The 17,500-nt window shown below is 38.8% G+C and overlaps 3 protein-coding genes across 8 annotated transcripts in view; all 3 read right to left on the reverse strand.

Moving 5' to 3' along the window:
* elmo2 (engulfment and cell motility 2) overlaps positions 1-2,353 on the reverse strand; it is a 14,862-nt gene extending 12,509 nt beyond the window's left edge. For 2 of the 3 annotated variants that reach the window (XM_062986254.1, XM_062986253.1), the window contains exons 1-3: positions 2,022-2,157; positions 854-917; positions 28-109 (exon numbers count right to left, since the gene is read on the reverse strand). In XM_062986254.1, coding sequence (XP_062842324.1) covers positions 28-109; positions 854-917; positions 2,022-2,115 — 240 coding nt within the window. In that variant the 5' untranslated portion in view covers positions 2,116-2,157. Of the gene's footprint in view, positions 1-27; positions 110-853; positions 918-2,021; positions 2,158-2,291 lie in introns of those variants that run through there. The other variant, XM_062986255.1, reaches the window with a different exon arrangement.
* Positions 2,354-3,740: 1,387 nt separating this feature from the next.
* Positions 3,741-12,018, reverse strand: arfgap1 (ADP-ribosylation factor GTPase activating protein 1). 4 transcript variants are annotated; one of them, XM_062986358.1, is made up of 14 exons: positions 11,811-12,018; positions 10,881-10,945; positions 10,674-10,783; positions 10,313-10,484; positions 8,804-8,904; positions 8,405-8,491; positions 7,839-7,953; positions 7,701-7,757; positions 7,328-7,360; positions 6,751-6,780; positions 6,009-6,065; positions 5,489-5,548; positions 4,856-4,923; positions 3,741-4,577 (listed from the first exon to the last, which is right to left on the reverse strand). In XM_062986358.1, the coding sequence occupies exons 2-14, from the start codon at positions 10,938-10,940 to the stop codon at positions 4,247-4,249; spliced, it is 1,281 nt and encodes a 426-aa protein (XP_062842428.1). In that variant the 5' UTR covers positions 10,941-10,945; positions 11,811-12,018; the 3' UTR covers positions 3,741-4,246. The 4 variants fall into 4 exon arrangements, with proteins under 4 accessions (XP_062842428.1, XP_062842430.1, XP_062842429.1 ...); XM_062986360.1 differs by lacking the exon at positions 5,489-5,548; XM_062986359.1 differs by lacking the exon at positions 6,751-6,780 and having other exon boundaries at positions 11,811-12,017.
* Positions 12,019-12,677: 659 nt separating this feature from the next.
* slc11a2 (solute carrier family 11 member 2) overlaps positions 12,678-17,500 on the reverse strand; it is a 16,511-nt gene continuing 11,688 nt past the window's right edge. Inside the window, exons 15-17 of the mRNA XM_062986178.1 lie at positions 16,876-17,029; positions 16,350-16,403; positions 12,678-13,934 (exon numbers count right to left, since the gene is read on the reverse strand). Of these exons, the coding sequence (XP_062842248.1) occupies positions 13,866-13,934; positions 16,350-16,403; positions 16,876-17,029 (277 nt within the window). The 3' untranslated portion in view covers positions 12,678-13,865. The remainder of the gene's footprint in view (positions 13,935-16,349; positions 16,404-16,875; positions 17,030-17,500) is intronic.

Here is a 17,500-nt window from a genome sequence, read left to right on the forward strand (position 1 = left end):
ATGAGATAACGAAGCGGTTGAACCCACCTGATCGATCTCTATTAGCTGAGCATTCGCTCCAGGCCATTCCACCGCCACCTTCACCACGTCTGACGGAGGAGGCATCACGCTAACAACAACAAACACACACCTAAAGCACCACTGTGTGTGTGTGTGTGAGTGTAACCACAGCACTGGGACCCTGGTCCCCTAGGCTGAATCGTCATCTCCGCTCACTGACCCCCAAAACAGGGTTTAAATTACAAGAGGGATCGGAGGAGTCCCCCAAACGAGGTAAAACATCAGTCCAGGAAGGGGGGGTCACTAGTCATTTAAACTGTCATTTAGTATAAATACACTATATAAATATAAAGTCCCCCCCCCCCCAGAATTTAGCACAGGCTTTTATCCAAAGACACGAAACTGTGACATTACACAGTCTAAGCAATTGAGGGTTAAGGGCCCAACAGTGGCAACCTGGCAGTGGTGGGGCTTGAACCAGTGACCTTTCGATTACTAGTTCAATACCTTTACCTCTAGGCCACAACTGCCCTCTGGTTCGCTGTGTGATTCACACTCTGCCCCAAAGCTTCTGTTCTAATGTTGTGTGGAGGGAGGAGTGGTGTGACTAACACAGCGTTCTGTGAAATGTGATGGTGGTAGCATGCTTTGTCGTTTCCAATCTGTTCCACACACATCACTAAAGTATAAATTCTGTTTTGTAAGAAGGATTTAAGCCGGGTTCCACTGAGACGCTGCAGCAGGACGTGCTTTAACCCTCCAGTGCAACTCGTTACTCTTTATTTTATAACTCATTCTATTTTGTAATTTAATTCATTAATCATTTGTGACGTCAGGAGGAAGATTTACTCACCGTAACACCGAGTCTGATCTCCTCAACTTCTGTTTTCCAACAAAACACCAAAACTTCTGAAGAACTGCCCACAGAAACCACACACACACACACACACACACACACACACACACACACACACACACACACACACACACACAGTGTGAGGTATTAACTGTACAACTGTATCATACTTATCTGGTTGATTTTAGTAAAATGAGATCCATTAATCTAACGCTGGTGCTCCATTCTGAAGTAACCATCAGTGCCCCCAGAGGCAGAAGCAGCTCAGCAGTTAAGGTACTAGCGTAGTAACCAAAAGGTTGCTGGTTCAAGCCCCGCTACAGCCAAATTGCTACTGTTGGGCCCTTGAGCAAGGCCATTAACCCTCAATTGCTTGAAACGTATTCAGTCATGATCGCTGCAAAAGCCTCCGATAAATGCCACAAATGTAAATGTAAGTGCCCCCGCGCCCCTCTGAGGGGGGCACCCACTGTGGTGAGGACTCCAAATTACACTCAACAGAAATACAACATCTCAAACTCACAGCCGAGACACTGCAGTCTGATTCAGAGCTTCAACCATCAGTGATCGATCAGAGGAGCGAAGAGGAGCCGGGTCAAGAAAGAAAGAAAGAAAGAAAGACAGATATCCTTTATTTGTCATATATACATATACAGATGTACAGTACAATGAAATTCTTTCTTCGCATATCCCAGCTGGTGTTGGAAGCTGGGGTCAGAGCGCAGGGTCAGCCAACTTACGGCGCCCCTGGAGCAGACAGGGTTAAGGGCCTTGCTCAAGGACCCAAGGGTTCCACATCTAAACCAAGAGTGTGTGTGTGTGTGTGTGTGTGTGTGTGTGTGTGTATGTATGCATTTACTTTATGTGTGAGTGTGTGTATGAGAGTGTGTGTGGGCTGATGACTGCACAATCTGATATTGAGAATGTGTTACGTAACAGAGATGTTACAGAATTCTGTCGTTCATTTATGACATTTATTATAAACTAAATAATGCAGAAAAACTCAAACATGTTAAACAATATATAGAAAATAATAAAGAATATAAATGTATAAATAAATGTGATGCTGATGAGTCATGCAGTAAAAACTGAGCAGGATCTGATCTGATCAGTGTGTGTGTGTGTGTGTGTGTGTGTGTGTGTGTGTGTGTGCTGGTACACTAACCTGATGCACCATCAGATGGAGGAGCTGCTGGACTGATGATGATGATGATGGAGAGGATGAATGGAGGAGTCACGTGACACCAGTTTCTCCTCATATAAATGAATACAATATAATAATGTTATAAACAATAAAGCTGCTGTGGTGCGAATAATGAGGCATTAATGCATCGCGGTTCGGTTCTACAGTTCCTCCACACACACACACACACACACACACACACACACACACACACACACACACTGAATAAAGCAGAGGAATGCTGTGGATTACCGGAGGGATGGATCAGGAGAACATGCTAATGTCGCGGTCGGGATTCCGGAGCTGATATTCCTTCATCTTGTCTCAGACCCTACTGCTGAGCTCGAGCTGTTGCTGCTGCGCCCCACACAGGGTTGCCAGATCCACACTATGTACTCCTCTAATGTACCAACAGAAAATGCCCACAAATTCACCCCTTATTTCTACAGATGTTTAGAAAACACGGTTGCCAGATTTACAGTTTTAACGACGCAGCAATCACACTGGTTGAGTAGGTGTTGCAGGGCGACGTGGGTTCTGAGGACCTGGGTTCGATCTCTATTTTCATCACTGTTTGTGGAGTTTTCCGACCTCAGTGTGTCTCTGGGTTTCTGTAGGTTCTCCATTCCACCCCACCGTCTGAATACATGCTAACTGTGAGTATGTGAGAACGTGTGTATTAGTAATAATAATTTAAATAAATAAATAATCGTATTCATTTAGCCTGTGACATTAACCTGAAAATTATTTAGGTAGAAACTAGTAATAAAAATGATACCCAATTGAAAAATGAATTATCTGGCAACCCGGGAGAGCCCGGGTAAATGACTGGCTGCACCAAACGTCCATCAGCAAAGAGGCGGAATAAAAATCACATTTATAATAATAACCTTAAATAATAGCAATAATACATGTAAATAATAATACAATTATTTACAGAAATAATATAAAAAACTTTCATTTAAATAACAATAATATAAATATATTAATAAAGCTATAATAAGTAAAAATAATTATAGTAATAATGTAATTCTAATAAATTAACAATACTCCCATCACTATTACTAATATATATATATATATATAAACAATTATGATAATATTGTAAGATAGACTAAATACATAATTTTCATAATCATTCACTGACAGGTTATAATTAATAAATACTTGTACATAAATATGCTGCTATATCAGCCAACTCAGCTGTTTAGAAACATGACTGCAGGGATTACTTACCCTCTGCCTCAGGAGTATCTGCACTCTTCATTTTGGTACCAGCTCAGGAACTGGATCTTTTCCATCACGACTGTTCCACTATCAACACCCGAAACTCCCAGGACCAGTATTAATGAAAAACTCCCAGCAGTTCCAGTATGAAAGGTTACAGAGTACCAAAGATTTAAGGTCACTTATTAAATCCTCCAGTTCTCACATCAACACTACCAATTGTAGTTCCATAGGTTCATGAACCGTAGCTAAAAGTTCCAGAACCAAAGCTTCCAGTGTTAGAATCAAAGGTCCAGAGAGCAGAACAAAAAGTTCCTGTTTTAGTACCAAAAGTTCCAGTTCTAGCATCACATGTTCCAGCTTGTGGTGGAACATAAACCAGAACCAGAAGCAGGAGGTTAAATGTGCTGATGGTTCCAGTTTCTAATGGAACAGTTTCTGCTGCAGCACAAATAAAATCATCAGAAAACATGATTTAGTTTTTAAAAATACTGAATTTATTCTTTATTAGTTGAAACACCTCTGAACATCAAAACCAGAACGATAAATATCTGTAATAAGTACGAGCGTAAATAATTCTACATTTCATCATTATTCTGGGTTTCGGTCCCGCAGGAGGAGCTGAAATCTCACAGCCACTGATTTTCTTTATTTTTTTGTGCGTGCAGGATTTTAAAATGCATTACAGTTACACAACAACGACAGTTTAATATTGAGCATGTTCTCCCATCTCCACATTCACAAAGAAACAAACACTTAGAACAAACACACCAGAGTGAACCGATACCAGACGGTACGATACATCACGATATTTAACCTGGAGCTGGTACACACACCGTGAACCTTCATCAGTAATAATCAACACTGATTTATGATCAGAATATCGTGATAATATCGTAAATCCTGATATCAGATCAGACCTCCCAGCATCAGTCCACCCGCCGCGTCACTTGTACTCTCCTCTTCCTCTCAGACTGGTTTCACCAGCTGGCGTCGCCCCAGCTCTCCTCCTCGGTTTTTTTGGGGCTCTTCTTGCTCTTGTTCTCGGTTCCATGGTTCTCCCAGTGGTTGTCCCAGTTCTCCCAGCTGTCTCCGGTGCTGTGTTTGTTATCGGACCCCCAGTTCTCCCAGCTCTCCGAACTCTTTTTACCTCCCGAATTCTCCACGTGACTCCAGCTCTCACTGCTGGGAGATTTTTTAGTCTCGCTGTTCGAGCCGAACGAGTCCCAAAAGTTCTGACCCACCGCGCCCGTGTTCTGATACCCGCCGCCGCCGGACGAGTCGGCCTGGTAACCCTCATCCCCCGCGGACCTAAAATCATGAAAATCAATTATTTACATTTAATTATTTACATTTAATTATTTACATTCACCTGAGCAGAAGTGAGTCAAACTAATTATGTTAAAAAAACAATTCAGATTTAATTTAATCAGTTTATATAAAAATCTCCTGATCAGAATGTGTTTATATCGAATCTCAAAAATAAAGAGGTTATTTATAATAATTCATCTATATGTTATAAATCTGACTGTAGTGAGAGGAGAACCGGCACATTTAAACAGAAATAATAAAATAAATGAATTTTGTACCCGTCAGCAGGGTTTCCACTCAGGAACGAACTCACGTCCTTCCAACCTTTCGCTCCGACATCCTGCATCTACAAAATCATAATCATTAATAATCCTACAATTATAATGATATTATTATTAATATTATATTATCATTAATATTGATATTATCATGTGCATGATCACACGCTACACTCGTACTTATATTCATAAATATTTTATTCATAACAAATTATTATTGCAACAAAAACGTATAAATCTGAATGAAATGTAAAGAGTAAAATATTGAGTTTCAGTAATAATGAATAAACTCACCGTCACAATCACAACGGCAGCACAAAGAAACAAACAGAGAAAATTTAATATAGAATAAATAAAGAAGCCCAGAACCTCCACTGCGAGAAACCATGGGACCGAGTTATTATTATTATTATTTATTATTATTATTGTGATTATAATTATTATAATGTATTTTATTATTAATAAGCTGCCGCGGCTCTTCAGCTTCAGAAGGAAAAAAGATTTAAAAGCAGCAAAATAAAAATACTGATAATTATTATAATGAATTTTAAAGTTGGAGAAATGATTTTATGTAAATATATCCCATGATTCCTTGCTGAGAGGAAGTGGGCTGGGGGTGGGCGTGTCTCGTACCTTTGAGGTCAAATCTGTGAAGCCTCCGGCCATTTCATTAAACAACTTTCCATCTTTCACCTGAAGCACCAGATATTTATTATTAAGGTTATATTCTTTTAGCTTTAATGATTATTTATTACTAATTATTACTTATTTATTCATTATTAATGAATGATTAATTATTTACATTTATTTCTTTATTTATTATGAATCTTTTATTGATTTATTTTAATGATGTTCAGAATCATTTAAATATTATAAATAAATTACAGATTTATAATTTATATCATTTCTTATATAAACAAGATTAAATATTGAATAAATAAAAATATTTAATCTGAAAGATAAAAAATAATTTTAAATATTAAAAATAAAAATAATTTTAAAAATAATTTTAATATTCTGGGATTATACAAAATTAGGTTTATAAAAATGCACCTTTAATTAAATAATGAAAATAAATGTGTTTAGTGTAGTTATAGTGTAGGAGTGAGTTGTAGTGTTGTTGTAGTGTTGTTGTGTGTACAGGAAGTTTTACCTTTTCCTGTGTGGGTTTGATTACATTTTCATTCAAACTTTGGCCAAATTCAGCAGCCTGAGTGAAAAACAAATCATGATAATAAAAATAATAATAATCATAATACAGTAACAATAACAAAATATTATTAATAAATTAATAATAAAAATATATATCAATAATACTGAAATATTAATAGAAAACAAAATAACAATAAAATAACAAACTATAATAAAAGTTAAATAATATTAATAATAATGATGATGATGATGAGTCTCAGTTTTCATTAGTGCAGATTATTAATGATTAAAATGTAGATTTTATATTTCTTCTTTTTTAAGAAGAGAATTCAGTAAATAAATAAAGACGGGGGCACATACTTTAGCTCTCACTAATACTATATTTATTATACGTTTATTACAATATTGTTATATGTATTACATTATAATTATGAAAGTATTATGATCACATATTATTACTATTACAAATTTTATATAGGATTATTACATCATATTATTATGTAATTAATTATTATTATTATAAAGCACGTGGACGTTTACAGGCAGTAAAAAAAAAGAGACGAACAGAGCAGCTCAACACAGAAATAAAAAAGTCATTAATGATGTAAATAAAGATAACAAAGCTAAAATAAAGCAGCACAGTAACAATAATATTAATGATAATGATGATGATGGTGATGATGATCACGATGAAGGGGGGGGGGGGGGGGGGGGGTAAATCATGCAGTAACAGACTCAGTTACCGGCTCTGGTGGAGCTTTATAACCTCGTAACTTTAATCCAGTCAGCAGGAGGAATAAAATACCATCAACATTAATCTCACAATCTACTCAACACAGCACGTGTTCAAAAGTATGTGGACACCCTGTTATTAGCAAAACCACAGATCTGAATATAACCGCCTCATCTAACCACATCATCATAGACCTCACTCAGTTATGCTGGATCAGGGGAGGACCTTCCCCAAACTGTTGCTCTGGTTTTATACACTCGTCAGCAGTGGGTTTGAGTGAATCACCTGAATGTAATTGTTAGATGGGGCGTCTACAATCTGATTATTAGAGTCATTCTTTATATGTGCTGAAACGCAGTGAGGAGGAGGGTAAGAGGGGCAAAAAATCAGCTACAGAACACGTGGTGTAACAGGACGGTTCTACAGGACAGAGCCGGATCCTCACCGCTAAACCTGATGAACAATCTGAGATGATTTAAACCTCGTTAGGGCATCGTGTTCCAATAATTCTAGAGCTGGTGTGTGTGTGTGTGTGTGTGTGTGTGTGTGTGTGTGTGTGTGTGTGTGTGTGTGTGTGAGAAACATACCTTTAGCGTCGCCTGGCTGGCTAATTTGCTCGTCTGAAAAACAGGAGAATAAAAATCACTTGATGAATGAAGCACTGAAGTCCCGCGTTGTTTCAGACAGCAGGAGGCGCTGTTGCACCCTGTGCTTTCTGTTGAGTGCTCGAACAGGCGAGTGGCAGCAGTGAGACTCAAACCTGAGGGCGTAGGCACTGCAGCACCATGAGACACCCACACCTGAGCACCCTCTGAACTCATTTCTGCCATCCCATAATAACAGGTGGAGGTCAGAGTTCAGGTGGATCCTGTAACCCTCTGATCATTTCTATGAGACGTGATTGGTTGATGATGACAGAGTGAAGTGTGGTGGAGGGTGCACCTCTGATGTAATACGTACGTTATCTTTAGCGGCGGCGGCGAATTTACTGGCCCCCACGGTGAAGCTGCTCCAGCCCTGAGGATCAAACACACACAGCCGTCATAACCACGCCCACCAGATCATAACGACCAATCACAAGCACACGATGAATCGTACCGAGTACAGAGAGGACATGGTGTTATTAATGAAGTCATCGTCCTTCTTAGAGGGGGCGGGTGTGTTCCCAAATCCTACATAACGGTTCTCCTGCCCTCCTCCTCCTCCTCCTCCACTGAAAACCAACAGGTACAGTCATGACATCAAACCTTCAGCATTTACTATCATATATAACTGATACTGAGGAGATACAGAGATGATATGAAAGTGATGCAGAAATGATACAGGGGTGATTTAGAGGTCATAACAAAGGTGATGTGGAGGTGATACAGAGGTGATTTTGAGGTCATTTGGTGATTATACTAAAGTGATGAGAGGTCATTTAATGGTGATACAGAGATAGTATACTTGTGATACAGGGTTGATAAAAATATAAATGATACAGAAATGACACAGAGATGATTTAGAGGTGATAACAGAGGTGATGTGGAGGTGATAACAGAGGTGATGTGGAGGTGATAACAGAGGTGATGTGGAGGTGATAACAGAGGTGATGTGGAGGTGATAACAGAGGTGATGTGGAGGTGATAACAGAGGTGATGTGGAGGTGATGTGCAGTATCAGACCTTTGGTAAGAGTTGACGTCATCACTGAGCCAATCCTCGAACGCTTTATCTGACTGTGACGAGTGCTGACCAGAAGCAGCAGAACTTCTGAAACACAAACATAACCAGCACTGACACGACATCCCATAATAACCTGGTACTGACACGACATCCCATAATACTCACAATCTCAAACCGTGTACAATAAATAATTAAAAATAAAACAAATAATTTCCATGATTAATATAGACGCTGTGCTGAACCGTGTCGCCTGCACCACAGAACTGCTTTCAGACTGATGATCTGTACAGGAGTTCAAGCTCCCCACAGTCACACTCATGATTTTATCTTTACAGTGAGTTCGGATCATTACTGCTGGGAGCTGCGCCCTGCAGGAGGGTAAATAATGAGAAGTGGTACCGGTGTGAGGAGGACAGTCCAGTTTTGGGTTGAGGTGGAGTCCAGTTTTTAGCGGGTGAGTTCTCCATCGACCAGTCTTTACCTTCAGCCAGAGTCGCCACCTACACACAAACCCATCCATCAGCACAGGGTACACACTGTACAGACGCGGTACAGACGCGGTACAGACGCGGTACAGACACTGTACAGACACTGTACAGACGCGGTACAGACGCGGTACAGATGCGGTACAGACGCGGTACAGACACTGTACAGACACTGTACAGACGCGGTACAGACGCGGTACAGACACTGTACAGACGCGGTACAGACGCGGTACAGACGCTGTACAGACGCGGTACAGACGCGGTACACACACTGTACAGACGCGGTACACACACTGTACAGACGCGGTACAGACGCTGTACAGACGCGGTACACACGCTGTACAGACGCGGTACACACACTGTACAGACGCGGTACAGACACTGTACAGACGCGGTACAGACGCGGTACAGACGCGGTACAGACACTGTACAGACGCGGTACAGACGCGGTACAGACACTGTACAGACGCGGTACAGACGCGGTACAGACGCGGTACAGACGCTGTACAGACGCGGTACAGACGCGGTACAGACGCGGTACAGACGCGGTACAGACGCGGTACAGACGCGGTACAGACGCTGTACAGACGCGGTACAGACGCTGTACAGACGCGGTACAGACGCGGTACAGACTCTGTACAGACGCGGTACACACACTGTACAGACGCGGTACACACACTGTACAGACGCGGTACAGACGCGGTACAGACGCGGTACAGACGCGGTACACACACTGTACAGACGCGGTACAGACGCGGTACAGACGCGGTACACACACTGTACAGACGCAATACAGACACTGTACAGACGCGGTACACACACTGTACAGACGCAATACAGACACTGTACAGACGCGGTACAGACGCGGTACACACACTGTACAGACGCGGTACAGACGCGGTACAGACGCGGTACACACACTGTACAGACGCAATACAGACACTGTACAGACGCGGTACACACACTGTACAGACGCGGTACAGACGCGGTACACACACTGTACAGACGCGGTACAGACACTGTACAGACGCGGTACACACACTGTACAGACGCGGTACACACACTGTACAGACGCGGTACAGACGCGGTACACACACTGTACAGACGCGGTACACACACTGTACAGACGCGGTACACACACGCCTTTATATTAAAATATAAAAACAACAGCATCAGCTTTATCATCTTTATCCTGCAGCACGTCCCTCAGATGGAACAGTGACGAACTTCTCAAGGTCACAACTTTCATTTACACGTGATACAAGTGGTGATAAGGAAATTAAAAACAACTAGATTGTAAAAATAATGAATAAATAAATGTTATAATTAATAGTCAGTATATAGAGAACAATATGAGGTTTTATTGTAAATAAATAATAGTAATTTATGAGATAATAATCCGTGCTGGTTTTATTAAACTCACTTTATCGCGGAACAGCGCCGCTGCTTTGCTGTTATATTTCTCCTGTAAACTCCAGTTACAATCATAATCGTCCTGAAGCTCCAGAAATAAATGGAACTTCTCGTTTCCTCCAAACTTCATCTTCTCCAGCTCCAGGTCCTTCCACTTATCCATCGATACTGAGCGTACAAAACTACAGGAACACAAACTCACTTCAACATCAATCAGGCAGAATCAAGAGCGCTGGGAAACATTAATAATCTTTATATTACATCAGAGATACGGCGTCTATAACTCTACACACACACACACACACACACACACACGGTTATATAGAATAATGTTTATCATCCAGCCTGTTGCTGAAGGAGATCAGACTGACCTGAGATGAACCCCCAGCCCTCGGTGTTTTCCAGAACATTCCAGACAGATCCAGATCCCATAGGTTACACTCACCCACTGTGGGTTAAACGCTCCACACTCAAAACACACCTGTAACACACACACTGTTATACGCACACGCACACGCACACACACACATGCACATATATATATATATATATATATATATATATAAACGTATACACACGTTATTGCCGTTGTTGGTCCTGACTTCCTTCAGAACTCGTCTGGTTCGTGGACTCGCCATCTCACCTGTAACAAAATCATCCAGCATGTAGATCAAACACAGAGACACGGTTATATATGTTGGCCATTTAGAGTGGGAGTCTGCCATGTTTTCGTTTGCTTTGCTCTCTATCTATAACATAACTAGAAAAGTCATGTGGTTTTCACACAATGTGACAACAATTCAGCATCACTCGGCTCTTCAGATCTTCATCAGGTAACAGATCAGAACGGATCAGTGTTTAAGGTTTGTGTGTGACTGAAGCTGAGCTCCAAACATCTCTCAGTTATTGATTATAGTGAAGATGTGAAGGTTCCAATGAGCCGCTCAGTAAAACCAACTCTATAATCCCAGACACTGTGATAGGTGCAGTCAAACTAGTCGTGTTTATATGGGCACAGGGAAGTCAGAGGCTGTAGCTGAGCATTAATTAATTTGGAGGACATGATACTCAATTCAATAATATTACAGATATTGTAAATAAATATTTAATCATTTAAGAAAATAAATAAGAACAAAAAAAAAATTAGAACCTCAAGATACTTTTCTTTTCTGTATGTAAAGTGTTAATCACTATTAATGAAATAAACTACCATAATAAATCATATAAAGTGTTTTATAATCATAAGTAAACATAAGAATACTTAATTAAAAGCGACTAATATTCTAGATCCGACGATCACAATAATTGTTTACAATTAATAAATAGATAAATAATTATTGAAGTATTATCAGGTGATAATCAGGGTGTTCAGTAACACAATAATACTCAAAGGTTTAACTCTAAACACAGATTCTACAGCAGAATCATCAGCTTTAATCATTAACACACAATAATAATAATAATAATAATAATAATAATAAATATAATAATAATAATGTTGATGTTACCTGATATACAGCACTGATGATGATCGGAGAGGCTCTTGTGTTAAACAATCAGCTCTTGTACAGGTTATAAACGATCATTAAACTGTGTGTATGTTTATATTAAAATCTAACCCTGAGAGTCGCTTAATAATGAAATATAATTAATAAAGAAATATAATTAATAATAAAATCATCTCTGCTTTACTCGCTCTGCTCTGCTGCGTTGGCACTACAGGACGCTGCTGTGACGTCACTCCAGAGCGGAAATGATGTCCACGGTTCCTTTTACAGTTTTGCCATAAATTCTTCATTACAAAACCTTTCCTTATTTTATATCAAATTAATTAGAATAAAACTGACCTGAATACATAAAAGCACAACTGTTTAAATTAGTCATAGTAATATTTTCGTGATTTGTAGTACTCAATAAACTACATTTCCCATAAGCACCCGCGAACCTTCAGGGTCTTTAGCTGTAAGTTTCTTGTATAATAACGTTTAAAATAATACAAATGAGAAATATTTCGAAGCTTTAAGGATTTAAATGTTTTCCTAAATGAGATATAAAGCAGTTGTATAACGTATTTTAACTAGATTTAAGCGGTCGCGTACTGCTGGAATACCCGGATGCGAACTCGCTTTCTGATTGGTCTACATAAGCTACATTTAGCTATACGGGAGTTGTAGTTCTCTAAGGACTACAACTATCAATACAAGTCCTAGAACAAATAATTACGTAGAATTAATAAATATAAAAATATAATCAGGAGACTCATTTTACAAATGAATTACATTCCAATGCAAGTAAAATATTATTAAATTTTCACCCATTTTCATTAAAAAAGGACATAAGACACATTTGTTTATTATATACAATTTATTTCAGCTGGATCAGATTAAATATATTAGCACCTTTTGCACATCAGTAACTTGTTTTCACTAATAAAAATCTAAAGAAATAGAAAAAATAGAAACATTTATTGTTTTTTATATAAAACATTGCCGTTTTCATGATAAAAAAGTTCAGCAGGAATTATAAAAGAGAGTTTTGGAAAATGTAAAAAGCTCATTTGAATGTTTTTGATTGTACTTTAAAGATGTTTTTTTTAGCTCAAAGCTCATATTAACGACCCTCGAGTGGAGCAGTGGTCTGTTTCACTAGATCTGGGTTTGAATCTCAGCAGTGCTACTGGCCGGCCGGGCGTCTACACAGACATGGTGGGCTACGTGTGTGTGTGTGTGTGTGTGTGTGTGTGAGAGAGAGAGAGAGAGAGAGAGAGTGTGTATTGAGAATGGGGGTAGGCTCTGGGATGGATTGCACCTGTTCTGCGTCCAGTGTTCCAGTGTGAAACCAGGCCCACCGCAACCCTGACCAGGATAAAGTAATAAGTGCCATGAAACTATTAAACTACACACAGCACAACCTGCTGGACTATAAGCGCTGATATCATCTCAACACTCTGAAACAGGCAGAGAAAGTTTATTATTTATTACATCTGATCAAGATGGGAAATAATCAGATCAGGTGACTTTCAGCTCCCAGTTTATCATCAACATCAAATCTGATTATAATCCTTTATTTTACACCTAATATGTATTATTATTACAAAATAAGTATTACTGTTTTATAGAATAGAATGAATAGAATTGTATATTATATATACAACTTTATATTTTGAATATTTAGTTATATTATTAATATCACATTAGATTTATTATCACATTAGTATTATTATTGTTATTATTTTTACTACTACTGCTATACATTATGATCATATTATTTTTATTATTATTATTATCAGTATTAGTATAATTATGTTTTATTATTGTTGTTCTAGTTAGAACTATTATATAGTATGATCCTATAATTATATTATTATTATGATCAGTATTATTATTCTTGTTATCACTGTTATCATTGTCATTATATTAATAGTGCTTGTTTGTGATCTTTGTGAGCAGCTTCATGAGGAGGAATTTTCAGTCTGATTCAGTCTGATGTTGAATAAATAAAATAAAAGATTAAATGTAATAATCAGTAATAATAATAATGAAGCTCTGCTGGTTTGTGGTTGGTTATCTGTCAGGCGTCTCCACCACGTCTCTCTCCAGCTCAGTGAGAAGAACCAGATCGTTCTGCAGCCCCTGAACATCACAAACATTAATAATGAACATAATTAACACAATCTATATCATTATATCATCATCAGCACTCTTACACTGCACATTACTGCAGAACCAGGGGCGCCAAATACAGCAGATTTACCCTCGTGTGGTGAATTTATCATCAATCTCTGTGGAATTACAGCTTTAATAAAGTAATAAATAGTGATTAATAAAAAAAGGAATAATTAATTATTAATATATAATAATGTGGGGTTTTTTTTTACCTTTGTTTGTTTTTCTTCTGAGTTTTTGTTTCTTTTCTCTTTTCTATTTTTCCTTTAGTTATTTTGACACAATGTTAAGTAAAAAAAAATCATCATTTCTACACCGACTGTACACCAGTACACACACACCAGTACACACACACACCCCCGTACAACCCATACACCCCCACACCCCCACACCAGTACCCCCATACACCCACAGTTACACCCCACACCAGTCACACACACATACCTATTGCACACACACACACACACACACACACACACACACACACACACACACACACACACACACACACACACACACACACACACACACACACACACACACACACACACACACACACACACACACACACACACACACACACACACACAGCACTCCCCACACCAATACACCTCCACACAGAGCATCACTTCAGTGGGAAACTTCTCAGCATAAGTAACAGTTTAGGTTCCTACTGACCTTGACACAAAGACCACTGTTCCATACATGAAACTAAAACCATAAAAGCTGGAACAACAACTTTATTAAAGACTTAAAAATTAAAATCTATTAAAGTCCATTTATCAAAAGTGTCATTAATACTTAACAAAAGAGAAACTATCCTTAAATATACATTTATTACCAGAACAGGTACAAGTTCTTAGCTAGCATTAGCACATTAGCACAGATACAATATCTGAGAGGAACTAAATATTCTTTATCAAACAAAAATTATTAGTATTATTATTACAGTTTAATCACTTAAACTAGATGAACCTAATATACATCAGGAATAGATGAGAGGAGAGGCTACAGTAAGCTAGGTTAGCTCGGCTCGTGCTATTTCTGTTAGCTAAGATTAGCAAAGCTCTGATATTCAAGCATGAACGACTTTATTAACTTAATTATTAAATAAACCTGAGAGATTTTTGTTCTATTTCTTCTTCTCTATATTATTATTATTATACATATTCTCTAATAGATAATAAATTATTAGTATTTATAAATAAATGTGTTATTAAACAGGCTAACATGCTACATTATGAGAACTGTATTGAGAACATTAACAAAAATAAAGATTTATTTCACATTTTAAAGGAACAAAAAGATCTGATTAAATTTAAATAAATCTGATAGAAACAAACAGTGACGTGAATCAAACTAAACATGAAATAAAGACTAAATCAGCCGACAGAAAATCCTCACAGTTTTATGGGCACAGAGACACGGAGAGTGAGGTGAGAAGCATCAGTAATAAATCAGATGTGATGTGAAATATTCAGCAGTGATGAGATGATTATTATCTGAACAGGATTTTGGATCCTCCAGTGATGAGAACGTTTCAGTGATCAGAATGTTTAGGGGATGAACTGAGCATGTGCAGGAGGGAGCGGCGCCGGAGGGTGCACAATCACACAAACGTTCATACAGCAGCAGTTTTAAATGATCACAGTCACAAATATTTATAATCATTATTGCTAATGCTAACCTCAGCTAACACCGGGCTAAACTACACCACATGGACAAAAGTATTGGGACGCCCCTTCTGATGATCAAATCCATGTGGTTCAGACACAACAGTCACTAACAGCTGTAATAAATCAATCATATACAGGAAACTATGTGCTTCCAGGTTTGCAGCAACAGTTTAGGGAAGGTCCTCTCCTGTTCCAGCATGACTGTGTCCTGCACAGAGCCCTGACCTCAGCCCCACTCAACAGCTCTGGGATGAACCGGAACATCCGTTCGATGAGCGCCCAGTTATACTGATGCTCAGCACAAATTCCCACAGACATACTTCAAGAGTCTTGTGAGAAGCTTGTTGTTCTAGCTACAAATCACACAGACGGGCTCTGTTTTAATACTCTTACTTTTTAAACTGTGATGTCTGAGAAGCTCATGATCAGGCGTCCCAATACTTTTGGCCCTGTGGTGTACGCTGAGCTGCCCTGAAGACGCAGATACAGCATTAAATTATATTAATAAATATAAATATCTGCACATGCTCATTTGTACCGATCTGTTCATTATTATTATTATAATGTTTATTATTATTATTATTATTATTATTATTATTATTATTATTATTATTATTATTATTATTATTATTGTTGGTTGAGTTGAGCTGTGTGTTCATGAGTCAGATTCAGGTTCCTCCATGAGAGCTGGAGGAGGGTTCCTTACCATGCCACACCTATCAGCACAGCGCAGGCCGAGTGCTATCAGACACCGCCACACCTACAACAACAACCACAGTTAATATTTCATTAGAGCTGCTGAGAGAGAAGATCAGCATCATGAGTCCTGGAGAAAGAGTCTGAGTTTAATAAATCATTATAATTCTTAACATCAGCCAGTGTGTTTGATCACCAAAAGTATGTAGACACCCCTCTTTTGGAGCCTTTTCCCTCTCCAGCAGAATTGCTGCTCCATGCAGACGTGGTTTTGTGTGTTTGGTGTGGATTTTGAACACTTTGGAGAAGAAGTGGAACACTGACTGTGAGCCAGGCCTTTCTCATCAACACGCCTGTCCACACAAACACTCTTGTGATTAAGATTCCCAGAGACGCCCTCTGAAATCAGGTGTCCACATACTTCTGGCTGGACGGTGTGACGTGACTGATGTTGTGAGATCCTGACCGAGTGTGTGTGTGTGTGTGTGTGTGTGTGTGTGTGTGTGTGTGTGTGTGTGTGGTGTTCCGGTTCTCACCAGGTACGAGACGAAGCACAGGTATGCCAGCGAGAGCAGAGTGGAGAAGACGTAGAGGACGACGCTCGCTAGCGCCCTCACGTACACCACCACATAATACATGTTAATAACACACACCAGCAGGATGAGCAGTCCTCCTCCCACCTTCCAAAACCTGCACACACACACACACACACACATCATATATATATACACACACACACACACACACACACATCATATATATATACACACACACACACACACACACACACACACACACACACATCATATATATATATATATATATACACACACACACACACACACACACACACACACACACCATATATATATATACAGGTCCTTCTCAAAAAATTAGCATATTGTGATAAAGTTCATTATTTTCCATAATGTAATGATAAAAATTAAACTTTCATATATTTTAGATTCATTGCACACCAACTGAAATATTTCAGGTCTTTTATTGTTTTAATACTGATGATTTTGGCATACAGCTCATGAAAACCCAAAATTCCTATCTCAAAAAATTAGCATATCATGAAAAGGTTCTCTAAACGAGCTATTAACCTAATCATCTGAATCAACGAATTAACCTGCAAAAGATTCCTGAGGCTTTTAAAAA

Source organism: Trichomycterus rosablanca, chromosome 24 (genome assembly GCF_030014385.1).
Source record: "Trichomycterus rosablanca isolate fTriRos1 chromosome 24, fTriRos1.hap1, whole genome shotgun sequence".
In the NCBI taxonomy this organism is placed as follows: domain Eukaryota; kingdom Metazoa; phylum Chordata; class Actinopteri; order Siluriformes; family Trichomycteridae; genus Trichomycterus; species Trichomycterus rosablanca.

Bases quoted from the DNA above. Each gene is read 5' to 3' on its own strand.
- arfgap1 (XM_062986358.1), bottom strand. From the start codon at position 10,940: ATGGCGAGTCCACGAACCAGACGAGTTCTGAAGGAAGTCAGGACCAAC. The intron at 7,758-7,838 runs GTACGATTCATC...TTTGATCCTCAG, and splicing joins CCATGTCCTCTCTGTACTCG to GGCTGGAGCAGCTTCACCGT. The intron at 6,066-6,750 runs GTAACTGAGTCT...TTTTTCACTCAG, and splicing joins ATAAAGCTCCACCAGAGCCG to GCTGCTGAATTTGGCCAAAG.